The sequence below is a fragment of the Trichechus manatus genome, unplaced genomic scaffold (assembly GCF_000243295.1).
Source record: "Trichechus manatus latirostris isolate Lorelei unplaced genomic scaffold, TriManLat1.0 scaffold00006, whole genome shotgun sequence".
NCBI lineage: Eukaryota > Metazoa > Chordata > Mammalia > Sirenia > Trichechidae > Trichechus > Trichechus manatus.
The window spans coordinates 8395418-8414734 of NW_004443942.1; the positions used below are offsets into that span (position 1 = coordinate 8395418).

A 19317-nucleotide genomic window follows, 5' to 3' on the forward strand; every position below is an offset into this window, starting at 1 on the left:
AATATCAGTGATTTAATGGAGCATCACTTTGGTTTCAGCTACTTATTTAAAGTCGGTGTTATGTACTATCTCTAGGCTATATTTTAATAGGCTGTTCCTCCACACATTTTTGACATTTATAATAATCATGCTGTTTTGCATGAACTTTTCTACACTAAAAGGCTGAAGGTAATAATGAAGAGACAGTGTGGAAAGAATCACAGTATTAAAGGTAGTCCACTAAAAAGCAATAAAACCTCTTTTTGTTGTTGTTGTTTGTTTTTTTCTGTATGGACACTTATACCTGGAGGCTTCCTGGTGCCCCTGGTTCCTTGGAACACATCCTGCTTGCCACATGAAGAGCTAGCTACTCACTCAGCTGGCCCAATGTAAATGTTAAGTTGCTTTCACTTTTAACAAATTGTTAGCTTCTAATCTACACAGTCTCTTTGCATCATATCCATAATACCTCATCAGACCATTGAGCACAGTGTGTGCTTGTACACAGTCCAGTAACAATTGGCTTCTGATTGCATATGGAGCACTGCTACAATGCATCCACTAACACTATATTGTGCTGGTCTCCTATGGAGCAATGGTCAAAATATCTGATCTTGTCTTTCCCCTTCCATGAGGTTGATCTGGGTTTGCAGTGCTATACGAGCTTTTTAAAAAACATTACTAGGCCAAATTATTTTTTATAGTAAATGACTGTCGCTTTATGCTTAAATAATTCTACTGATCTTCTTGATATTTAAACTAAATTATCTGAAGAAAGAATATCCTAATCTAAGTCAAATAGTATTTCTTTAGTCTACATCTGATCAGGTTAAAAAAAATCACAAAACGATGCTGAAGTAATGATGCTTCAAAAATAGGGGGAAAAAAATCATCATTCCAACCAACATGGACTGCCTCCTGAAACATTTAGAGCTGTTCTTTCTTTAAATATCATGCATTATTCATACTAACTCTAAACCACAATTCCCCCCTCCCTGTAAGTTTAATACCAGTTGCTTTATTTGTACTAAAACATTTTTCATGTCAAACATATTTAAAAAAAATCAAACTCTAAAAGAATTCCCTGGGGCACTCCTTTTTTTCATAGCTGTCATGCTTCTATGGTATGAAATAGTTGATTTTTTTTTTTATAGTTTTTGGCTTGCCAGTTAATTTATTACTATCTCTACCACACCCTGTCGTCTTTTCCAGCTCACCTGCTGGCTACAAACAGCTTTCTTTCCATTGCTGACAAGCATTTTTTAAAATGTTTTTAACCTTCTGCTAGTTTGAATCTGTATATCTAAATATAACTTTAGAAAGCTATTTCTCCAGGATATATCATTGTATCAATAGCAAAAGTAAAAGTGAATGCATAAGAACAACAGAGTATATCACAGAGAATGACTGGAAGAGAAAGAAAGGAAAAGGCAGGAGAGGGAGAAGATAGGGCAGAAGGGCGGGGGGTTAACAGTGAAAGAAAAAAATGTAAGAGCGAAAGAATTTTAATAGTACAGTGAAGTTTAATGTTTCAGTAAAATTTAGATGATGTCCCCCCCCCCCCACCTCTAATTTTCTCTGTGTAAGAGTTGATCAAGAAAAAGTTCGCAGTGGCTGACTTGGCAAGGAATCAGTCAATATGTTGTAGCAATTTTTTTCAAATTTGTTTCTGTATTTGAAATGCTTGCGTGAGGACCCATTCTTTTTAAATTTGTACAAAGGAAGATGAAGCCTGTTGGAACAGGTTAGCTTTAGGCATTACTGTAGTCTGGCCCTTGCTACCTCTAGTGTAAAAAGACAAACTCCTATAGCCAGTTTGAGAAACAATGCACATTCCATAAATCCATCTTTTCAGCCTTCTAGATTTTCCGACGGACTTTTTATCTGAAGATTACAGAAAAATACAAAACAAGACTTAAAACCTATGGAAAATTTGCCTGGTGTTAGTTTGACTTGTCAAAGTAGGCAACATTCCTTCAGAATTAAAGCAGCTCAGCAGCAAGAGTCCCTAAACAGAGAGAAAGTAAATTCTTAAGTTTTCAGGGAAACTGAAATGAAGCCAAAACTTCATGGGTCTTAAACATGGGACAAGCAGAGCTTGGACTGAGAGTCTAGAACTCACTAGACTCAGGCTACCTTCTGCAAGAAGACACCTTGTTTGTGTAATTCAGACATATATGCAAATTTATTAAAGAGTTAAAAACCTCATGGGTAAAATTCTGTCCATTCACTTTCATTCTACAGAAAGACAAGGGACTAGACTGGCTGTAGTCTCCTGTGGTATTAAGTTCAGATATGAATCTATTGGGAAAATTATTTAGAGAGGTTGAGAGGAGTGGAGAAGGAAAAAACATTGAACTAGGAGACAGGATTCAAGGATTCTTCAGTAACTGGCCCAAGGTGGGACTTTAACTTCGTATCTTACTTCCCAACCTCCAAAATAAGAAAAATACACTACACATCCCTAACCATCTCACAGATTATTCTGTGGTGGCATGCAGGAGGATGATAAATTATTTAAGTTGTCTAACAACCTACATACAGATCCCACCTTTATGAGGTATCTTTCTACAATGTGTAAATATTTCAATCACAAACACTCAGACATTCCACTTTGCATGGGTCTTGCTTGGGTGTATGTATCAGAGTAGCAAAAATATTGCAACTCTTCTATACTCTGAGGGAATGCCATAATAAATCATTTATCTTTGTGAGACATCATATTGCAGCAAAAGTTAGCAGGTAATAGGTGCTACATTTACAATCCTAAAAAGAAGAAGAAAACAAACAAAAACCCTCCAATTTGTTCTGAGGACAATTAGACAAAAAGAATTGGCAAGGATTACAGTATATATTGCTGAAATCACAATGCTCTTATTGTTTGTCTTGCTAAATTTATCCTGCTCTATTCATCAAATAATACATCAATGATGAAAAGAGTCTTGATCTAAGGACTTTCTCTGAGATCATCTGCATTGTTTTGCATTTCTTTAAAGAGGATAAGAATCAAATAGAATCTTAATTTTTTCACTTATCTCAAAGTTGCATACACATCTCTGCCAATCATTTGAAAATCCACATAATTTGTTACAAGGGCAATTAATAAGTAGATGTAAATGAAATAATGTAAATTCATCCCATTACTCGAAATCAACTCAAAAAATAACTCAAAGTTCATGCTTTAATGATAGTTTGTTGATGATAAAACCAAACCAAACCCGCTGCCGTTGAGTCTATTCTGACTCATAGTAAATCTATAGGACAATGTAGAACTGCCCTACAGGGTTTCCAAGGAGCAGCTGGTAGATTTGAACTGACAACCTTTTGGTTAACAGCCAAGCTCTTAACCACTGTACCATCAGGGCTCCCAGTCAATGATAAACAAGAAAACCCCATTGCCTTCGAGTCAATTCCAACTCACAGTGACTCTATAGTCAATGATACAGTCTCCATAAATGAAGGAGGGCACCACCACTACCACCACCACCAGTTATCCTGACCCCATCTGTGTCAGAGTAGAACTGTGCTCCATGGGCCTTTCTTCCAAGGTGCCTCTAGGGAAAGTCTAAAATAATTCTCAGTCTCCATAAAACTAGGTAGGCTTACATGGGTGAACATATTTTCTTCCTAGACTTCATTCCCTTGTTTATAAAATGAGAGGACTAGTCTGATAACCTCAGGAATGCCTTGATTCCAAGTATATAGATTTAATTACTCAAGTAGTCCAGCTATAATGGCTAAACACCTCTGCCTTAAAATAGTCTAGAAGAAATAAGAGATGGCCGACTTCACAAGATGTCATTTGGATAACGCCACACACATAAATCACATTTTTTTTTCACAGCAAAAAAAGAGACTTTTCTTAAGATCACACACATTAGACCATGGCACAAGAGTATGGACTATAAACCAGAGAACTTCAGTCTGAATTTTATTTCCACTATTTTCTAGATGTGAAAACTTGGGAAAGTTAATTAACTTCTTTGAATTTTAGTTTTCTTTTTTTAAAAAACAAAATAGAAATAATACCACTTATAACTTTATATCTTAGAGTTGTTATGAGAATTAAATGAGAGTATACATATATATAATACACACATATACATGATACTTGTGTATTTATGTGCCTGTGTGCATATGTGTATATATATATATGTATATATATACATACATACTACACACACACAAATGGTTAACACACTCAGCTGCTAACTGAAAGGTTGGAGGTTTGCATCTACCCAGAAGCGCCTCAGAAGAAAGGCCTAGAGATCTAATTCCAAAAAATCAGCCACCAAAACCCCATGGAGCACAGTTCTACTCTTACACACACGGGGTCACCATGAGTCAAAATCGAATCAACGGCAACTGGTTTTATCTATGTATACATATACAAAGGGGGCAGCTGGGTGGCACAAACAGTTAAAGGCTCAACTTCTAGCCAAAAGGTTGGCGGTTTGAACCCACCCAGAAGCACCTGGGAAGACAGGCCCAACGATTTGCTTCTGAAAGGTCACAGCCTTGAAAACCCTATGAGGTAGTTCTACTCTGTTGGAATCAACTCGACTGAAACTAACAACAACAACAACAATGGAAACCAAACCCATTGCTGTCAAGGACCCTATAGGACAGAGTAGAACTGCCCCATAGGATTTCCAAGGAATGGCTGGTGGATTTGAACTGCCAACCTTTTGGTTAGCAGCCAAGTTCTTAACCACTGAACCATGAGGACTCCAACAACAGCAACAATATATATAAAGTTTAGCAAATAAATGGTGATCAATAAATGCTAACTAAAACAAAGGAATTAAAAAGCATTGCACAGCTGATTAATGTAATTGATGTCAATAAGTTGTACACCTGTAAAAAGCTGAATTGGCAAATGTCATGTGATACATATATTTACAACTACAACAAAAAAGAGTGGTGTTGGGGCTGCTTATATACAATCAAACACCTTATGGGATTTGGTTTATTGGTTTGGAGGTTTAGGGTCATAGTTTCATGGGATTCCCAGTTAATTGGCCTAATATTGTGTTTAGTGCTTCTGTTTTACCTCCTAGTTCGTTGTGTAGGGCCTGGAGTCTTAAAAACTTTCAAGTGGTTATCCATGGTACAACAATTGGTCTCTATTCACCAGGAGCAACAGAGGAAGAAGGAAAGTCAGGAATAGAAGGAGGAAATAGAATGTGTGGCTAATTGCCTCCAGGAACTACGTCCTTTGCCATGAGACCAGAACTGGATGGTGCCCGACTACTATTACTGAATGTTTTGATCAAAGGGTCTATAGAAGAATCCTGATCAAAAGGGGGCAACTCTAGAACAGAATTTAAAATCCCACAGAATCCAGATTTTTTGGAGCCACTGAAGCTGTATGAACCCCTGAAACTATTGCCCTGAGATAATCTTTAAACCTTAAACCAAAAATATCCCCTGAAATCTTCGTTAAACCAAAATTGTAGTATAGTTTAGCTAGAAAAGAATGTCTGCCTTGAGCATTGTGCTCTTTTAAAAATTACCTATATGGGATCAAATTGACAACCACAATTCCAAAGGTTAGATAGGAAGCTTAGATGGCAGTAAGTTTATGTTAATGGGGGAGGAAAAATTTGGAAAAGGAAGGTGAGAAGAGTTACACAACTTAAAGAACGTAATCAGTGTCTCTGTATAAGAAATTCTTGGATTGGTGGGTATTCTGCTGTGTATATTTTCAACATCAACAACAAAAATAAACTATTTTTGAAAAACAAGAAAGCATTAGATATACTTCCAAAATTGCTTATGGTCATCAGGCAGAGGGATACTATATGTCAGTTAAATGTTCAGCATTGGGATGTTTCTAATGAATAAGGATATAGTGTATTGAGCCAGTTAAATTTATTCAGCTTCATGGTCAGGCTTTACCCCCAACCCTAGTGCTTTAGAATTTTCAATTTTTTTTTACATATGTTACCTAATTTAATCTTCACACCCACACTGAGGAGTGTACAAATTATGCCACATTTTTTAGATGACAAAAAGAGAGGTTCATTAAGGTTACACAACATATTCAAGTAAGAGTTAAATAAAAGAATCCATGAAAAATAAATGTGTTTGGCACACGGTAATTATTCAGTAATCATTAGCTCTTATCATGTTATAACTAAGAGGTAAATGGAGGAGCCAGGAATAAGTATAATCCTACTCCTAGCATCTACTGGGTAACTTCAAGGCCATTCCAACACCAATTGTTTTAAAAATCTCAACAACACAAAGTGCATGGGTCAGCTGCATTACCCCTGGTATATGAAAGAGGCTATTCATTGCTTTTATTTTTTAGGCAAATATTACCTGGATCTGATATGCACATTGACAACTGTGAAAGAGGTTTACTTCTTAATTTTCTCAGATATCAGTGCTCAGGTTAAGAGGAAGGCAGAAAGGGAACAAAAAGAGGAGGATAACTCTCTATGGAGAACCATTTTTTTTTTAATTTAAAAAATCCAAGGTAGCACCTGCCTATCCTCTTGCTCAGCAGACCAGAATAAAAATTTATGGAACCATTTCAAAGCTTTTATATGTGACAAAGCTCCTCTCTTGTAAAAATTTGGTCATTATCTCACATGTATTTCCAGTGAAGTTATCAAAGCTCAGTTTGGAAAAAAATGTTTTCCTTGTCTGGACTCCAGTCCAATGGTAGTCTCTTCCTTCCAATTCATGTGAATGGCAAAGTACCACTACAAGGTTAATTCTCCTAAGTAGGTAATTTCTCTACCATTAGAGTAAAAAAATACTAGTTTAATCCATTTAAGCATAATTTTTAGCTATAATAAAGCCTACATTAGTCAAAATATTAAAAATTTGAGAGTTCTGATTAAATTCTCTGATATAACTTAGGGGTCACCAGAAAATAACTTTTTGTACCATCCTTGCTTATGATTAAAAATCTTCCTACATGTCCAAACCCATTGTTCTGCCTTAGCCAACAGGGTTTAGCCAATATTTTTAAATGTAACTTTTCTACCCCGGGACACTACTCTATGCCACACCCCCGGTCAATGGCGATAACTCGCTCCTGTGCAATATTGTCCCGATCTCCACATCATTCTTAGTTACAGGTTTCAATCTCATCGATGCTGTTTGAGATGACTTTTAAATAATGGGTCTAAAATAATTGAATAATGAAAAATGACAACACTGTTTTAACAAAATTAGGGTAATAACAGTTAAAAATGTGTAGGTCTAGTAGAAAATAAGGCCTATACCTGATTTTGAAATTTAGAGAATTTTAAATTTCAAAACACTGAAATAAAATTCAGAGTTTTCACAGATAGTTCATTTAAAAGGTTTCTAAGGCTGGTATAGGGGTGACAACTCAGACTCAGGACAAACCAGTGCATTTAGTTAACGCCAACGTTCCAAAGGAAATCATGATGAAGAAATAGCTCAAAACTATTTACAGACATTGGGGAAAGTCTGAAACACTGAACTGACAGAAATATTTCCTCTGGCAAAACACACATCTGTCCTTAACATGGATACCAATTCCACACGGAGTATAAGTGGCTCTAAAAATTCTTCTTTAGAAAAAAATAATTTTTAACAATTTGACACGATTTTCTTTTATTCAGGTATCCAAAAACCTTTTCAAAGTCAGTTCTTAAGTTAGCCAATCTCTTAACATCTTTATTCCTTAAATCATTTGAGTTTTGCCACAGACACCCTACATTTCCTCACAAGGGAGTTCTCTACCAAATGCAAAACAGTAATCAATAGCAACAAGCAATTTATTAGATGCTAAACCCAGTAGTTTGCTTTTATATTATTTAGTAAGCTTGCTTAACAGAATTTTAATAAAATGATTTATATTTTATTATTTATTTAAGCATATTAAAATGCCTTTGTTCACTCTGTAAACCCTATACCCAAAGAAACTGCTGCACTCAGATTTGGTAGTTAATATAATCAGGTTAATATGTTAAAAAGAACTTGACACAGAATTTATTAATGAGTAGAACAAGGTCACTACTTCTGAGCTGAGGTCACTTACAAAGAATGCACAAATGAAATTAAGATTGACTTTCATTTACTTGACTATCTTCTTAAGTTGGATTCCTTTGGCAACATATCTTTAAACATTTTAAACCCTGTTTACAAGGAGGCTCTGAAAGAAACTTCAAACCATTATGCTCCTAATTGAATTCCCCAGGAGTCCAGTAAACTCAGAGGAATAAAGAAAAATCATAACATTTGCTAAATCATTTCAAAACATATTTCACTGCAAGGTTATGTGACCTGCTTTTTGAGGTTCAAAGATGAATGAGAAAATATTACTGAATGCTTCATTATTTAGACTAAAATAAAAAATAATTTTACCTATTAGTGGTAAGCTAATTAAATCAGCCCAGTTTTTACTTTTTTTTCCCCCAAGAGAAATCAGACAGCAAACAATAACAACTTTTTCTACTGTATGTGACCACTCTCCCAGAGTCGAAAAGCTCTCAGAAGGAGGAAAGGATCTTCAACTAAAGACAATTATTCATGGTAAAGGTATGAGAGAGAACTGACAAGAATGTTGTAGTCCCCAGGGAAAGCAGCATTTTATCTGTGACTTGAGAAGAAACACAAGTGGAAAAAGCAAAAGCAAAAGTTTTTGGGAACTCATAAGTATATTACTCTACCCCTCTCCCTAATTCTAATTTTACTTTAAAATAAGCTTGTATGATCTTTTTATTTATAATTCCCTTGTATGCGCCTGTGTTTGTTGTGACTGCTAAGCAAAAACATGTGGATCTTGGCATTTCTAAAAGAATGTTAAATCCCTTTTTACTTACCTGGTTTGTATGTTATTCCAGGGGGGAAGAGGAATCCCTGTTGGGCGGCAGCAGCTGCTGCCAGGGTCCGCTGGTCATGTGGAAAAATTGGGATCATGAGCGGAGGCATGTGACCCTGAACCTGCTAAACAGAAGAGAGCCTATGATCAGACAGAGAGCAAATGTACGCCAAGTATTTGTTTTTCACCCCCGGTGGTGTGCGGGTACCCACACAACCACTAACCTCTAACCTCATTCCATATCTGCTCCCTGAGAGAATTCAGGCAAATTCCACCAAACCCCTTTTCTTAGATTCCATTAGCACACCAGAGGCATAACTTCATTGTGAATTTGCCTCATCCCTGTCCAAACCGTAGTTAATGGTTTTCTTTTCTCTTGCCTTTTTTTTTTTAACTTTGTCTCTTTCTTTTAAACAAAGAACTAGAAAATAGTAAGTTTGTATCTTTTCTTACACTGTGAAATGTTGGGAGGTTTTGCTCTTTCACCTGCTTTGCATTCTGTGCTTTATTTTGAAAATATTATTTAGCATCCTTGGTCAGAAAATAATGTCTAATTGTTATATATTCCAAAAGCTGCACCTCTCCAGTTCAGGTATTCTATTTCAAAGCCTCACTGCATTATGTTAAACATAGAGCTCTTCAGATTTAAGGCTACTACATCTTGACTCCCAATTAAACTAATATTCTTTGCCATACACACCTCGATGTAACATATAAATTGCTTGTCTGGCTAAGCAGTTTTACAGCTTTATGCATTACCATGTAGCTCAGTAATTACGGAGTTGTATTCAGAGAGCATTTCATAATAAATCCTACTATATCAAATTTCATTTGACCTCAATAAATGTATCAAAGAGCACAAAAATGCAAAATAGAAAATCTTCACTCTATATCAGTATTTGTATTCCATATAAAGAAAATAAGAGCTATGACAGAATCATGCCTGTGAAAATCACACTTTAATTTCCTAGCTCCCTTCTTTACTCTATGCATTCTGCCCTGATTCCAGCATAGCATCACAGGAAGGTTTTTTCCTGGCTTTCAGAGCATGATTTAATAGGTTGGACTATAGGATTTTCCTTATTTAAAGATCAAAACTACAATGTACAAAAGGAATTATCTTAAGTTCAAACAGGGTCTCTGGCCTATTTACTAGCGTAAAAGGGCTGCCTTATATCCTCTTTAAGACATAAACCTTTCCCAGTAATTTTACTGACCCCAAACCCTTTCCCTGTTTAAATTCCTAAATCTTCTCTTTAGGCAAAATTCCATATTCTGGCTGATGACCCTGTTTAAATAGCACCAACTTGCCTTGTTCTGTCCCTGTTCGCTCCACAGCCAGGGACATAATGCAAAATGCTTCTCTGTGGGTCTAAGAGGTTTCATTTACCAACAGCTTTTCTCTAGTGAAAGCCCTAAGATGTGGGTTAATAAAGGGCAGGCAAAAAATAAACACTTTACAGTATTTTTCTGAATTCATTTCTCAGGAAAATCAACTTATAATAAAAAGGTCTTTGTGCAATTACTACCTTGCCAGTGGGGCGTGAAAGAAACTAGCTTTGGGCAGCTATTTCTTCCATTTTAGCTGAGGTAAGCCCTACTTTTGTACATTAGAGTACAAACTTAGCCTGCTTAAATTGGAGCTGATCCCCTAGTGCCCAAGTCTTGCCTTTAACCCTGAAGAAAACCACTGGGTTGGCTGTACAATTCCAGTTTGTTGTGATCTGATGCAAACCTGAGGTGTCAAAGATGAGGTTAATGTTCGATGCCGGGAAATAAAGCAGAAGATTTTTTTCGGTGACAATTGTTCAGTGCAAGAGTGCATCAAAGGAGATCATTTCATTTTCCTCTAGAAGAGATAATGGTCCTAGCATCTTCACAGAACACAGTGCAGATGCTTCACACTCTAAAAAGGGCAGCAGGAAGGTGAGGAGTCTGGGTACCATATTATTTATTTATTACTCTCTTGTTTCAGTTAACAAATGCTTAGTTAAGTTACTATGGTGTATTGTGGTTCTTAAGATGTAAACTGGAAAAAATGCGGGAATATTTAGTATGGGAGAAAGAAGATATAAGGGTTATCTTCAAATATTTGAAGAAATGATGTGTGGAAGGAGGATCAGATTAAGTTTGAGTGGTTACAGAAGGCAGAACTAGTCTCAAAAGGAAGGAATATCTGGGAAGTTTAATGCAAAGAAGAATTTTCTAATAATTAGTTATTCAACTATCACTCTGATTAAAGAGGTAGTTAGTGTCCTTTCTTTATATACTTTGGTGAAGTAGAGGCTGTATATCCTTATGTTAGAGATGCTTTAAAGGAGATTACATTACTAAGAACCTGATTAGATAATGACCTACAAGAGCCTTTCTAACTTTATAATTTGATGATTTTTTAAAGGTCAACACTAGGAAGATAGTATGATATATAGTCATTCTTATGTTCATTCATTCAACACATATTTTTAAGAACCTATGTTACTACAAAGGCTTTGTTTTCAAACAAATCTGAGTTCAGATCTATACACTGACATTTGTGACCCTGGACAGTTACTTAACCTTTCCGAGTCTAATTCCTTATGTAAAAATTGAAGGTAATGAAAGAGTCTTGCATGGTTATTAAGAGGATTAAATAGACAATAAAAGTAAAACCTGTGGCACAGTGTCTGGCACATAATAAGCACTCAGTAAATGTTGGTTCCTTGTTATTTTTTTAAGTTCTTTGCACATTTAATAACTAGAAATTATCAAATTACTGAGAAAACAAGAACAGTGGATCTTAGCCATAACCTGAATTCAAAAAAGAAAATATGAGCCAACTAAATAGTTTAGTTTGGCGAGCAGAGGTATGCTGTGTTCTTAGCAGCTACCATGCCTCAGAGAGAATTATCCCATCCTGAGTATCTAGAAGACCATGAAAAAGAAGAGGGAAAGTCACATAGGCTCATCTGAAGATTTAATGCGGCTCTTAAGTGTTATTAATTAAATAGACTCTTAGAATGAAAATATAATTTTATTTTTACATTGGTCACCCAGGCACTTCAGATCATGGACAAAACAAGGGGATCAAGGTCAGTTAGGGATCAGAGTTTAACTCTTGAATTTTGGTGTCTGAAGATACTTCCTTTGTAACTAGAAACGTACATGAGATAAGTAAACTATCTAGGGTCTTTTCTAATCTAAAGAGCCGTAGGTGTTTTATACTGACATGAGCTGTAAGAATTAAAGGAAATTCCTTTCTGTCCATCACATCTACAAGGTAAGATATGTTAGAAACTTTAAATGCTAACCATTAACCCAAAAGCAGTTTCCATAGCTTGAGGGACAAGGTAAATAAGACGGAGGGGGACACAGAATCATAGAACTGGAATTAGAGATGATCTAATCTAGTGGTTCTCAAAGGGTGCTAACAGACCATACTAAATCAGAAACCAAGGCGGGGGGTGGCGGGTGGATCCAACCACCTAAAATTTAGACTAAAATTTAATCTATATAGCAGTGATTCTCAAACATCAGTATACATCAGGATCAACAGGGCTTGCTGAAATACAGATTGCTTGGCTGGATCCACAGTTTTTAAATCAAGAGATCTGAGGTGGGGCCAGAAAGTGTGTATTTCTAACATATTCTCAGGTGGAGCTGATGTTGCTGGTCCAGGGACCATGCTTTGAGAATCATTAATCAAACCCAAACCCTGAAATTTACCCATGGAGAATCAGATGGCTAGAGAAGGTAAAAGACTTGACCCAAATGTCACACTTCCTATGACAGAATTGTGTCTAGAGTCTAGAACCCTATCTACTGCTTTTTAAATAATATCAAGTAGATCTAAGTGTACACTGTTCTGACAAAGCAAACCTTGAGGCCTACAGTTGAAAACGATTTTGTATTCCAGAGGCATATTGGTGAAGGTGGTTCTGTAGTTTGGATGCTATGAATGTTGTTCAATTTTTAATAAAATCGTTCCTACCTCTTTCTTATTTTGTACCCAGCACACAATTTGATATCAATATTTACCATTATTAATTTCAATAATGTAGTATAAGACATTCATCAGCAATGATTATTTAGCTCCCGATGTTAAAATTGTCCTTAAGTTATTTTAAGTAAAACATTGATGTGAAAATTCAAAGTGTTTTTTATTAAGGACAAGTCAGAGTAACCAGTAGTCAGTTAGAATCTAGGCTAAGATGAAAAACCCTTCCTTTAGCTCTAATTACAGAAGTAATAATAGTGACAATAATAACAAGAATAATAATCACAGAAGAAGCTAATATTTTTTAGTGTTTGCTATATGTCTAGTACTATGAAAGTGATTCGTACGCCCTGTCTCATTTAAACCTCAAAACCCTATGAAGTACTTATGGTTATTACCTTCATTCCTTTAATGAGAAAGACAAGACCATCAGAGGTTGAGTAACTTGGTCAATTAAAAAGTGGTGGAGCCAGGATTCCAATTCAAGTATGTCAGGCCCAAACTCTGTACTTTTAATTATTTTATTAAGCATGCCAGACAGACTGAAATAAGATAGGGAATATAATTTTTGTGATATCAATTATTTAACTGAAATTTTTATTAATAAAATTTTAGCTTCACATGCAGTTGCAGTACATAATGCAGAGGTCCCCCAATGGTAACATCTTTCAAAACTATAGTACAATATCAGCCAGGGCATTGAGATTGACAACAACCTACCAATCTTAATCAGATTTCCCCAATGTGACACCATTTTAAAGAATTGTGTGTCTTAAATACTAGCAAGTATAATAAAGGTCTAAGAATACTTTCAACTAGCATCCTTTATAGAAAGCTCACCAGTATGACACAATGCAAGTGATGAGTGGAAAACATAAATTAAAGCAACAATCCCCTCTCCCATAGCTTTCCATTTATTGTGGTTACTAAAAGATTATTGGTTTAAGATAGGACAGACATGGAAAGCAAGGCCAAGGTAGGGGGAAAAGACAAGGAAATAGGGCTTGGAAGCCACGTAAGAATCAAATAAGCATCCAAATATTTTCCTCCTGTGGAAGTTGTGAATTAAGTTCACTGCACTGAGTGCCAGTGCTTAGGGCAAATAAAGAATTTCGAAGGTACAGAAAAGCCCCACCTTGCTCTAAAGAATGTAAGCCTGCTTTTCCTCTTCCTTCTCATCATCCTATTTTCCTATTTGATAACATTCTAGAAAGGCAGTCACATTGGAAACAGCAACCCCCAAGAATACTTTACTAAAGAATAGAAAATAATAGAATTCCCCTCACTCTGTCTAAGAGTGACCAGTCTCCACATATCTTTTCCAAGAAGTTATCAAAATCTTGAATAGTATCTTTTTCTTTTAAGTGTAGCTTTCCCTTAGCACAAATTCAGAGATTCTTTAATTACCTTACAGGTAAAGAGGTAAAACTGATTTTGTTAGTTCGAACAGTAAAACCTGATATGGCCAGAAATATATCTTTGAGCATGAAAACGACATTTTTTTATTGCTTTGGAAGTAAGCACTAACTGGCTGGGTATGCAACCTGAATAACGAGAAATGAGGAACTCCATCGTGGGTGAAGCTTAGTCAGTGCCTCATGAAAGAAATAAACTGTATGCCCCAAAGCACAACTGTCCATTAATTCTAAACATCCACAATTTCTGACTGAAGCTTTTCCCTTTTGGAAAGTGTGGGGAACACATTCTTGATCAAATAGGCTATATGCCCAGAAATTTTAATTGCTAGGGTGTTCCTCACGTCTTTCTGAGAATCAAGACAGCAGCAGATGCATGTGAAACACGTAAGTTCTGTCTCTTCCTATTCGTAGAAGAGCATTGTTGCATCAACACTTAGCCCCTTTGTTTTCTCTGTGCTAAGTTGTTGATGATGCCATTTTTTGCCATCTGCCCCAGAGCTTCATTAAAGATACATGAATGGGCTAACTGGCCTGATATCTTGTGAGGAACAGGTGCTATTGTTTGTCCCTGAAGACTTGCACTAAAGATATGACTCAGAATACTTGAGAAAGAGCATCTGCAGCAGTCAGTCAGAGAGCAACTTGGCAGAGACCTGGCTAAGCGCTAATATGCAAACTGAATGACACTCGGGGGGACTCATTTTCTCTTTCATGAAGATTATTTAAATTTTTTTAGTGACGGGCAATAAGTGTTTGTATTGAAAATCATGTGCATATTAATGCCTATTACTGAGATAAGGACAGTGAGTGAGAATTTTGTTTGTTTTCATTTTATATTTTATTTTTGTTGTTGTTGATGAGACTATACACAGCTGAAGAATACACCAATTCAACAATTTCTACATGTACAATTCAGTGACATTGATTACATTCTTTGAGTTGTGAAACCATTCTCACTCTCCTTTTCTGAGTTCTTCCTCCCCCATTAACATAAACTTACTTCCCCCTAAATTTCCGATCTAATCTTTCAAGTTGCTGTTGTCAATTTGATCCCACATAGATAGATCTTAAAAGAGCACAATGCTCAAGGCAGACATTCTTTACTAGTTAAACTAAACTATTGTTTGGTTTTAGGAAGACTTGGGGGGATACTTCTGGTTTAAGGTTTAAAGAAGTAAGAATTTTTGTGATGCTTTATTTCTAGAAAATCTTTCCTTACGTGGTTTAATTGTAGAAAGCTACTTTAAATTGTTAGAAGGAATGTTTCCAATGTGTGGTGCACATCATGACAGAGAGGGAAAGAACGACAGAGGGGGGAGGGGAAACACACACAGAGAGACAGACTGAAACAGTCGAAGGGAGAGGAGGACAATTTCCTTAATGGCCATATTCTTTATTGCAAAGAATAACCCTGAGTCATTTACATAAAATGGTACCACTCCAGAAGCTGCAGTGTCTACAGTAAAAGAAGATAAGGCCCCAGAAACCATTACATGAAAAACCTTCAAGGTCAAGGAGTTGTCTTCTTACTGCCAAAAAGTACATTCCAAACCACAGTATATGGACCTCAGTTAATTCTGGAGAGTTAAGAGTGATCAGATACATTAGTGCCTTAACAGAAGCCTTTTTAATTCCAATTTTTTTTTTAGTCCATCTAAATTATTAAGACTACACTTGGCCCTGCTTTAGAAATATAATGCAATGGTCACCCTATTGAACCTCTCTTGGTTGACAATAGTCACAAAAGCACACAAAGGTGCCTTAAATTATATACTGCCTAACTGGTTGTCCACTAATTGCTACCATTCATTAATCATCTCTCACCAAGTAAACTGAGTATACTGAATGGCCTGTGCCATTTATATTTCTACATGCCCCACTACTCCTATCACAGGGTTAAGAACATAGTAGGTATTTTATGTTAAGTGATCAGTGGTTGAGAACCATCTGGGACCTACAAGCTGGTTATCTCAGCACTAATTTCCATAGGAAAATATGGTTAATGCAACTGCGAAAGGTATAGAGCTATAGTAGTTCTCATTCCAGAGAACATAAGCATGATTTTTAAATATATCTTAATACCATTTTGTTTGCTTTTTGTTTGTCATATTTACCAAATCTCTGGCTGTTACAGTTAACGGATGATAGCAAATTCTTGCTTCTGGAGAATCTGGCTAGCTTCAGCAGGCGAATAATCAAATCGAAATTTCATGAGGAGCAATTTTGGGACACTAATTCTCTACAGCATTTAAAAACACAGAGCCCCATCTTCCCAGATGTTCCCCACCAACATTCAATGGATACACCTTTCTCTCTCTTCCTTTCTCTCTCTCTCTATCAAAGTGGTCCTACCAGGATAATACACAAAACACTTTGTTATCATTGTAAAAATTCATCTTTAACATAATACAATTTCTTCCTAGAACTTTGTATACTATTGTTGGCATTCTTCTCAAAATCCTCACTAAAGTGCCAAGAAAACTCCTGAAAAAGTAGAACCAACTTAAGATATTATAGTTTAAATCATTCTTTTAAAAACTCAGGCTTTGTTCTCTCAAAGTCATATTTTAGTTTGAATATTAAAGAAGAGCTAACTTTACAGCTAAGTTTACAGTTAAAATATGTACACCTTTCTGTATTTATATACTTTAATAAAAAGCTAATTTAAAGAAAAAAGCAAAACTTCACCAGTAGTTTACCTCTCTTTATTAATTTATACTATCAAATATGCTAAACAAAATATCTAAAATAATGACAGAAGAAATGGAAAAGGCACATCTTGTCTGTAGCTTCCTATGCCTCCACACTCACTACCAACAGTAGGACACGCAAACAACGTAATTCTATTTGATAGCCTCGTCATCTTTAAGACAGCTATTTCAAATCCACTTCACAGTCAAGCACTTTCCAACTCCCCTCTTTGGTTACACAGAAGAGAAATGATCTTTGAGAATAATAGCATATTGACTCCACCTATCAGGTCAATAGCATATGTTTTAAAAATCTTCTTTAGGTATATATTCAGAGAAGAAACATTAATAACCCTGAAAGAACAAATCCTGTTCTTTGTGTTAACACTTCTTTTTATATTCTCAGCATATTGTATACACTCGCTCTATCTACATTTTTAAACAGCAAATATATCATTAATCTGACAGAATCAGTAATCAAAAGTCATCACTTTATCTCTCACTCATTTGTACATGTTTTGTTTAAATAATGAATTTTCAAATAAAAGAACATGAGTTTAGAACTAACAAAATCTTAAATCCTAGCACCTCCCACAGATTTGTCCCCCTTACTCTCTGAAATGAAGATCTCCATACATATAAATTGACCTTTTAGGCCTCTGAGAAACATGTTAATTCCATAAGAGAAGGCAGCAGTGTCTTTTCATTCAACTATTCAACCACCATTTATTGAGCACCTATCACTATATGCCTGGTACTATGCTAGGCACTAGGATATACAGATGCCTTAGAGAAGCTCCTAATCTTATTTCATCAAGTAGCAGTGTTAGATTTGCTTTTCACTTACATGCTAGTATAAATCATCCAGTTTATCAGCTTACTTTGGAATAAGGTCAATAGGGAAAGGGAAGATTTGTTAAAAATGAAAAGTAAATTCAGGCAAAAATTCCATTAGGAATCTTGCCATAGTATTCCTGTGGTTTATACCCCAGAAATTTTTGAAAGTATTTATGAGGCCAAAGTAGATTGCTTTATAAAATGGATGATAAATGTTAATTAAGTGTATTTAAATTATCTTACTATGTTTTAAGAAACTCTCACCAGGAGGGAAATGGAACATCCTCACCATAAAGAAATTAATAAAACATGCTATGCAAAAGTAAAATTTATGGTTCATTTGGAATTAGATATCTACCACCTTTTCAATCCATACAAATGCATAATCTTGTCAATTAAATATTATTGTTAAGGTCTAGTAGTATGTTAAAATCACTTTAAAGTGCAACTAAGGAAAATTCATGTGTGTTTATTACTCCTTAAGGATCTATTAGTGGGTATTTTATTCAGATTCGTGCTGTAAAATCTGCATAAACTCAGCATATTGTTATCCCCATGTGTGCATTTGTTTGGTTAAAGCAGAACGGCAAATCTCAATTTTTGCAACTTCTGGAAAAGTCAAGAGAACTAAAACAGTCTTAATTTTAATCAGATACAAACAGTTATCACTACAGAAGTGAAGAGTTGACTATTATGCAAATAGTCACAGTTAGTGGTCACCAGGCCATCACAGAAGACTGAGCTAGTCAATTACTTTAGATATTTCCAAAGACTAGTGAAGATGAATGTTTCTTACTCTACCGTCTTATTTCTGCAGAAGTATGAAACATATTAGAGACTAATGATTGCTGTTCTCAAATGAAAACCCCATTAAATACACAATGATCAAAGTATTTTGCCGAGATGGAAATTAATTTTTTCAAATTTTGTATAAATTCCATATAAATATGGTAACACTTGTGAATAATGTGGCATTCCTTTCTTTGCAACAACCAAATTCAGATATAAACCTTTCATAAACTTTTGACCTGTAATGAAGGCAATCTAGCTTTTACCCCTGAAGTATTTTACACAAGCTTATTCTGTTAGCAATGACCAGAGTTCAATTATTAAATTCCTCTTCCAGAAATGCAGGTTTACATCTTAGACTACGGGTGTTGTTAAAATTATGTACAAGCAATTTAAAGGCAAGGACTGTGTATCTCCCCAGGGCTGAGTAAAAATCCTTGCACAGAGTAGGGACTCAACAAATATTTGTTACATAAATGCATTAAAGAATATTTTTATTCTACGTTATTTAAAAACGAATTAAGCTACAACAATTATGGAGATTTTTTTAATCTGCTGAATCAATTCGAAGTTCTTTTCATCATTTACAATTCTCAAATTCAGGCAATAGGAATATGAATCCGCTCCAAATATACTTCATCGTAGTGATCTCTTATTTCAGCCATGCCATGGTCTGAGTTTGAAGTTGACTAGTTAAGAGAGAAAACGCAAAAATGGAGCTTATCGATTTATTTCAAGATACTTTTAATGAATGAGCTCTCCTACGACATCTGTTGAAATTTCTCTATAGTATATAGATGATTCTAAGTCTCTTGAATAATT

General features: G+C 35.5%; 1 protein-coding gene across 3 annotated transcripts in view; it reads right to left on the reverse strand.

The window, feature by feature from the left end:
* The window catches only part of SOX6 (SRY-box transcription factor 6), a 431726-nt gene that overhangs the window by 126705 nt on the left and 285704 nt on the right, over positions 1-19317 (reverse strand). For 2 of the 3 annotated variants that reach the window (XM_004369676.3, XM_004369675.3), the window contains exon 7: positions 8790-8910. In XM_004369676.3, the coding sequence (XP_004369733.1) occupies positions 8790-8910 (121 nt within the window). Of the gene's footprint in view, positions 1-8789; positions 8914-19317 lie in introns of all 3 variants that reach the window. The other variant, XM_023737515.1, reaches the window with a different exon arrangement.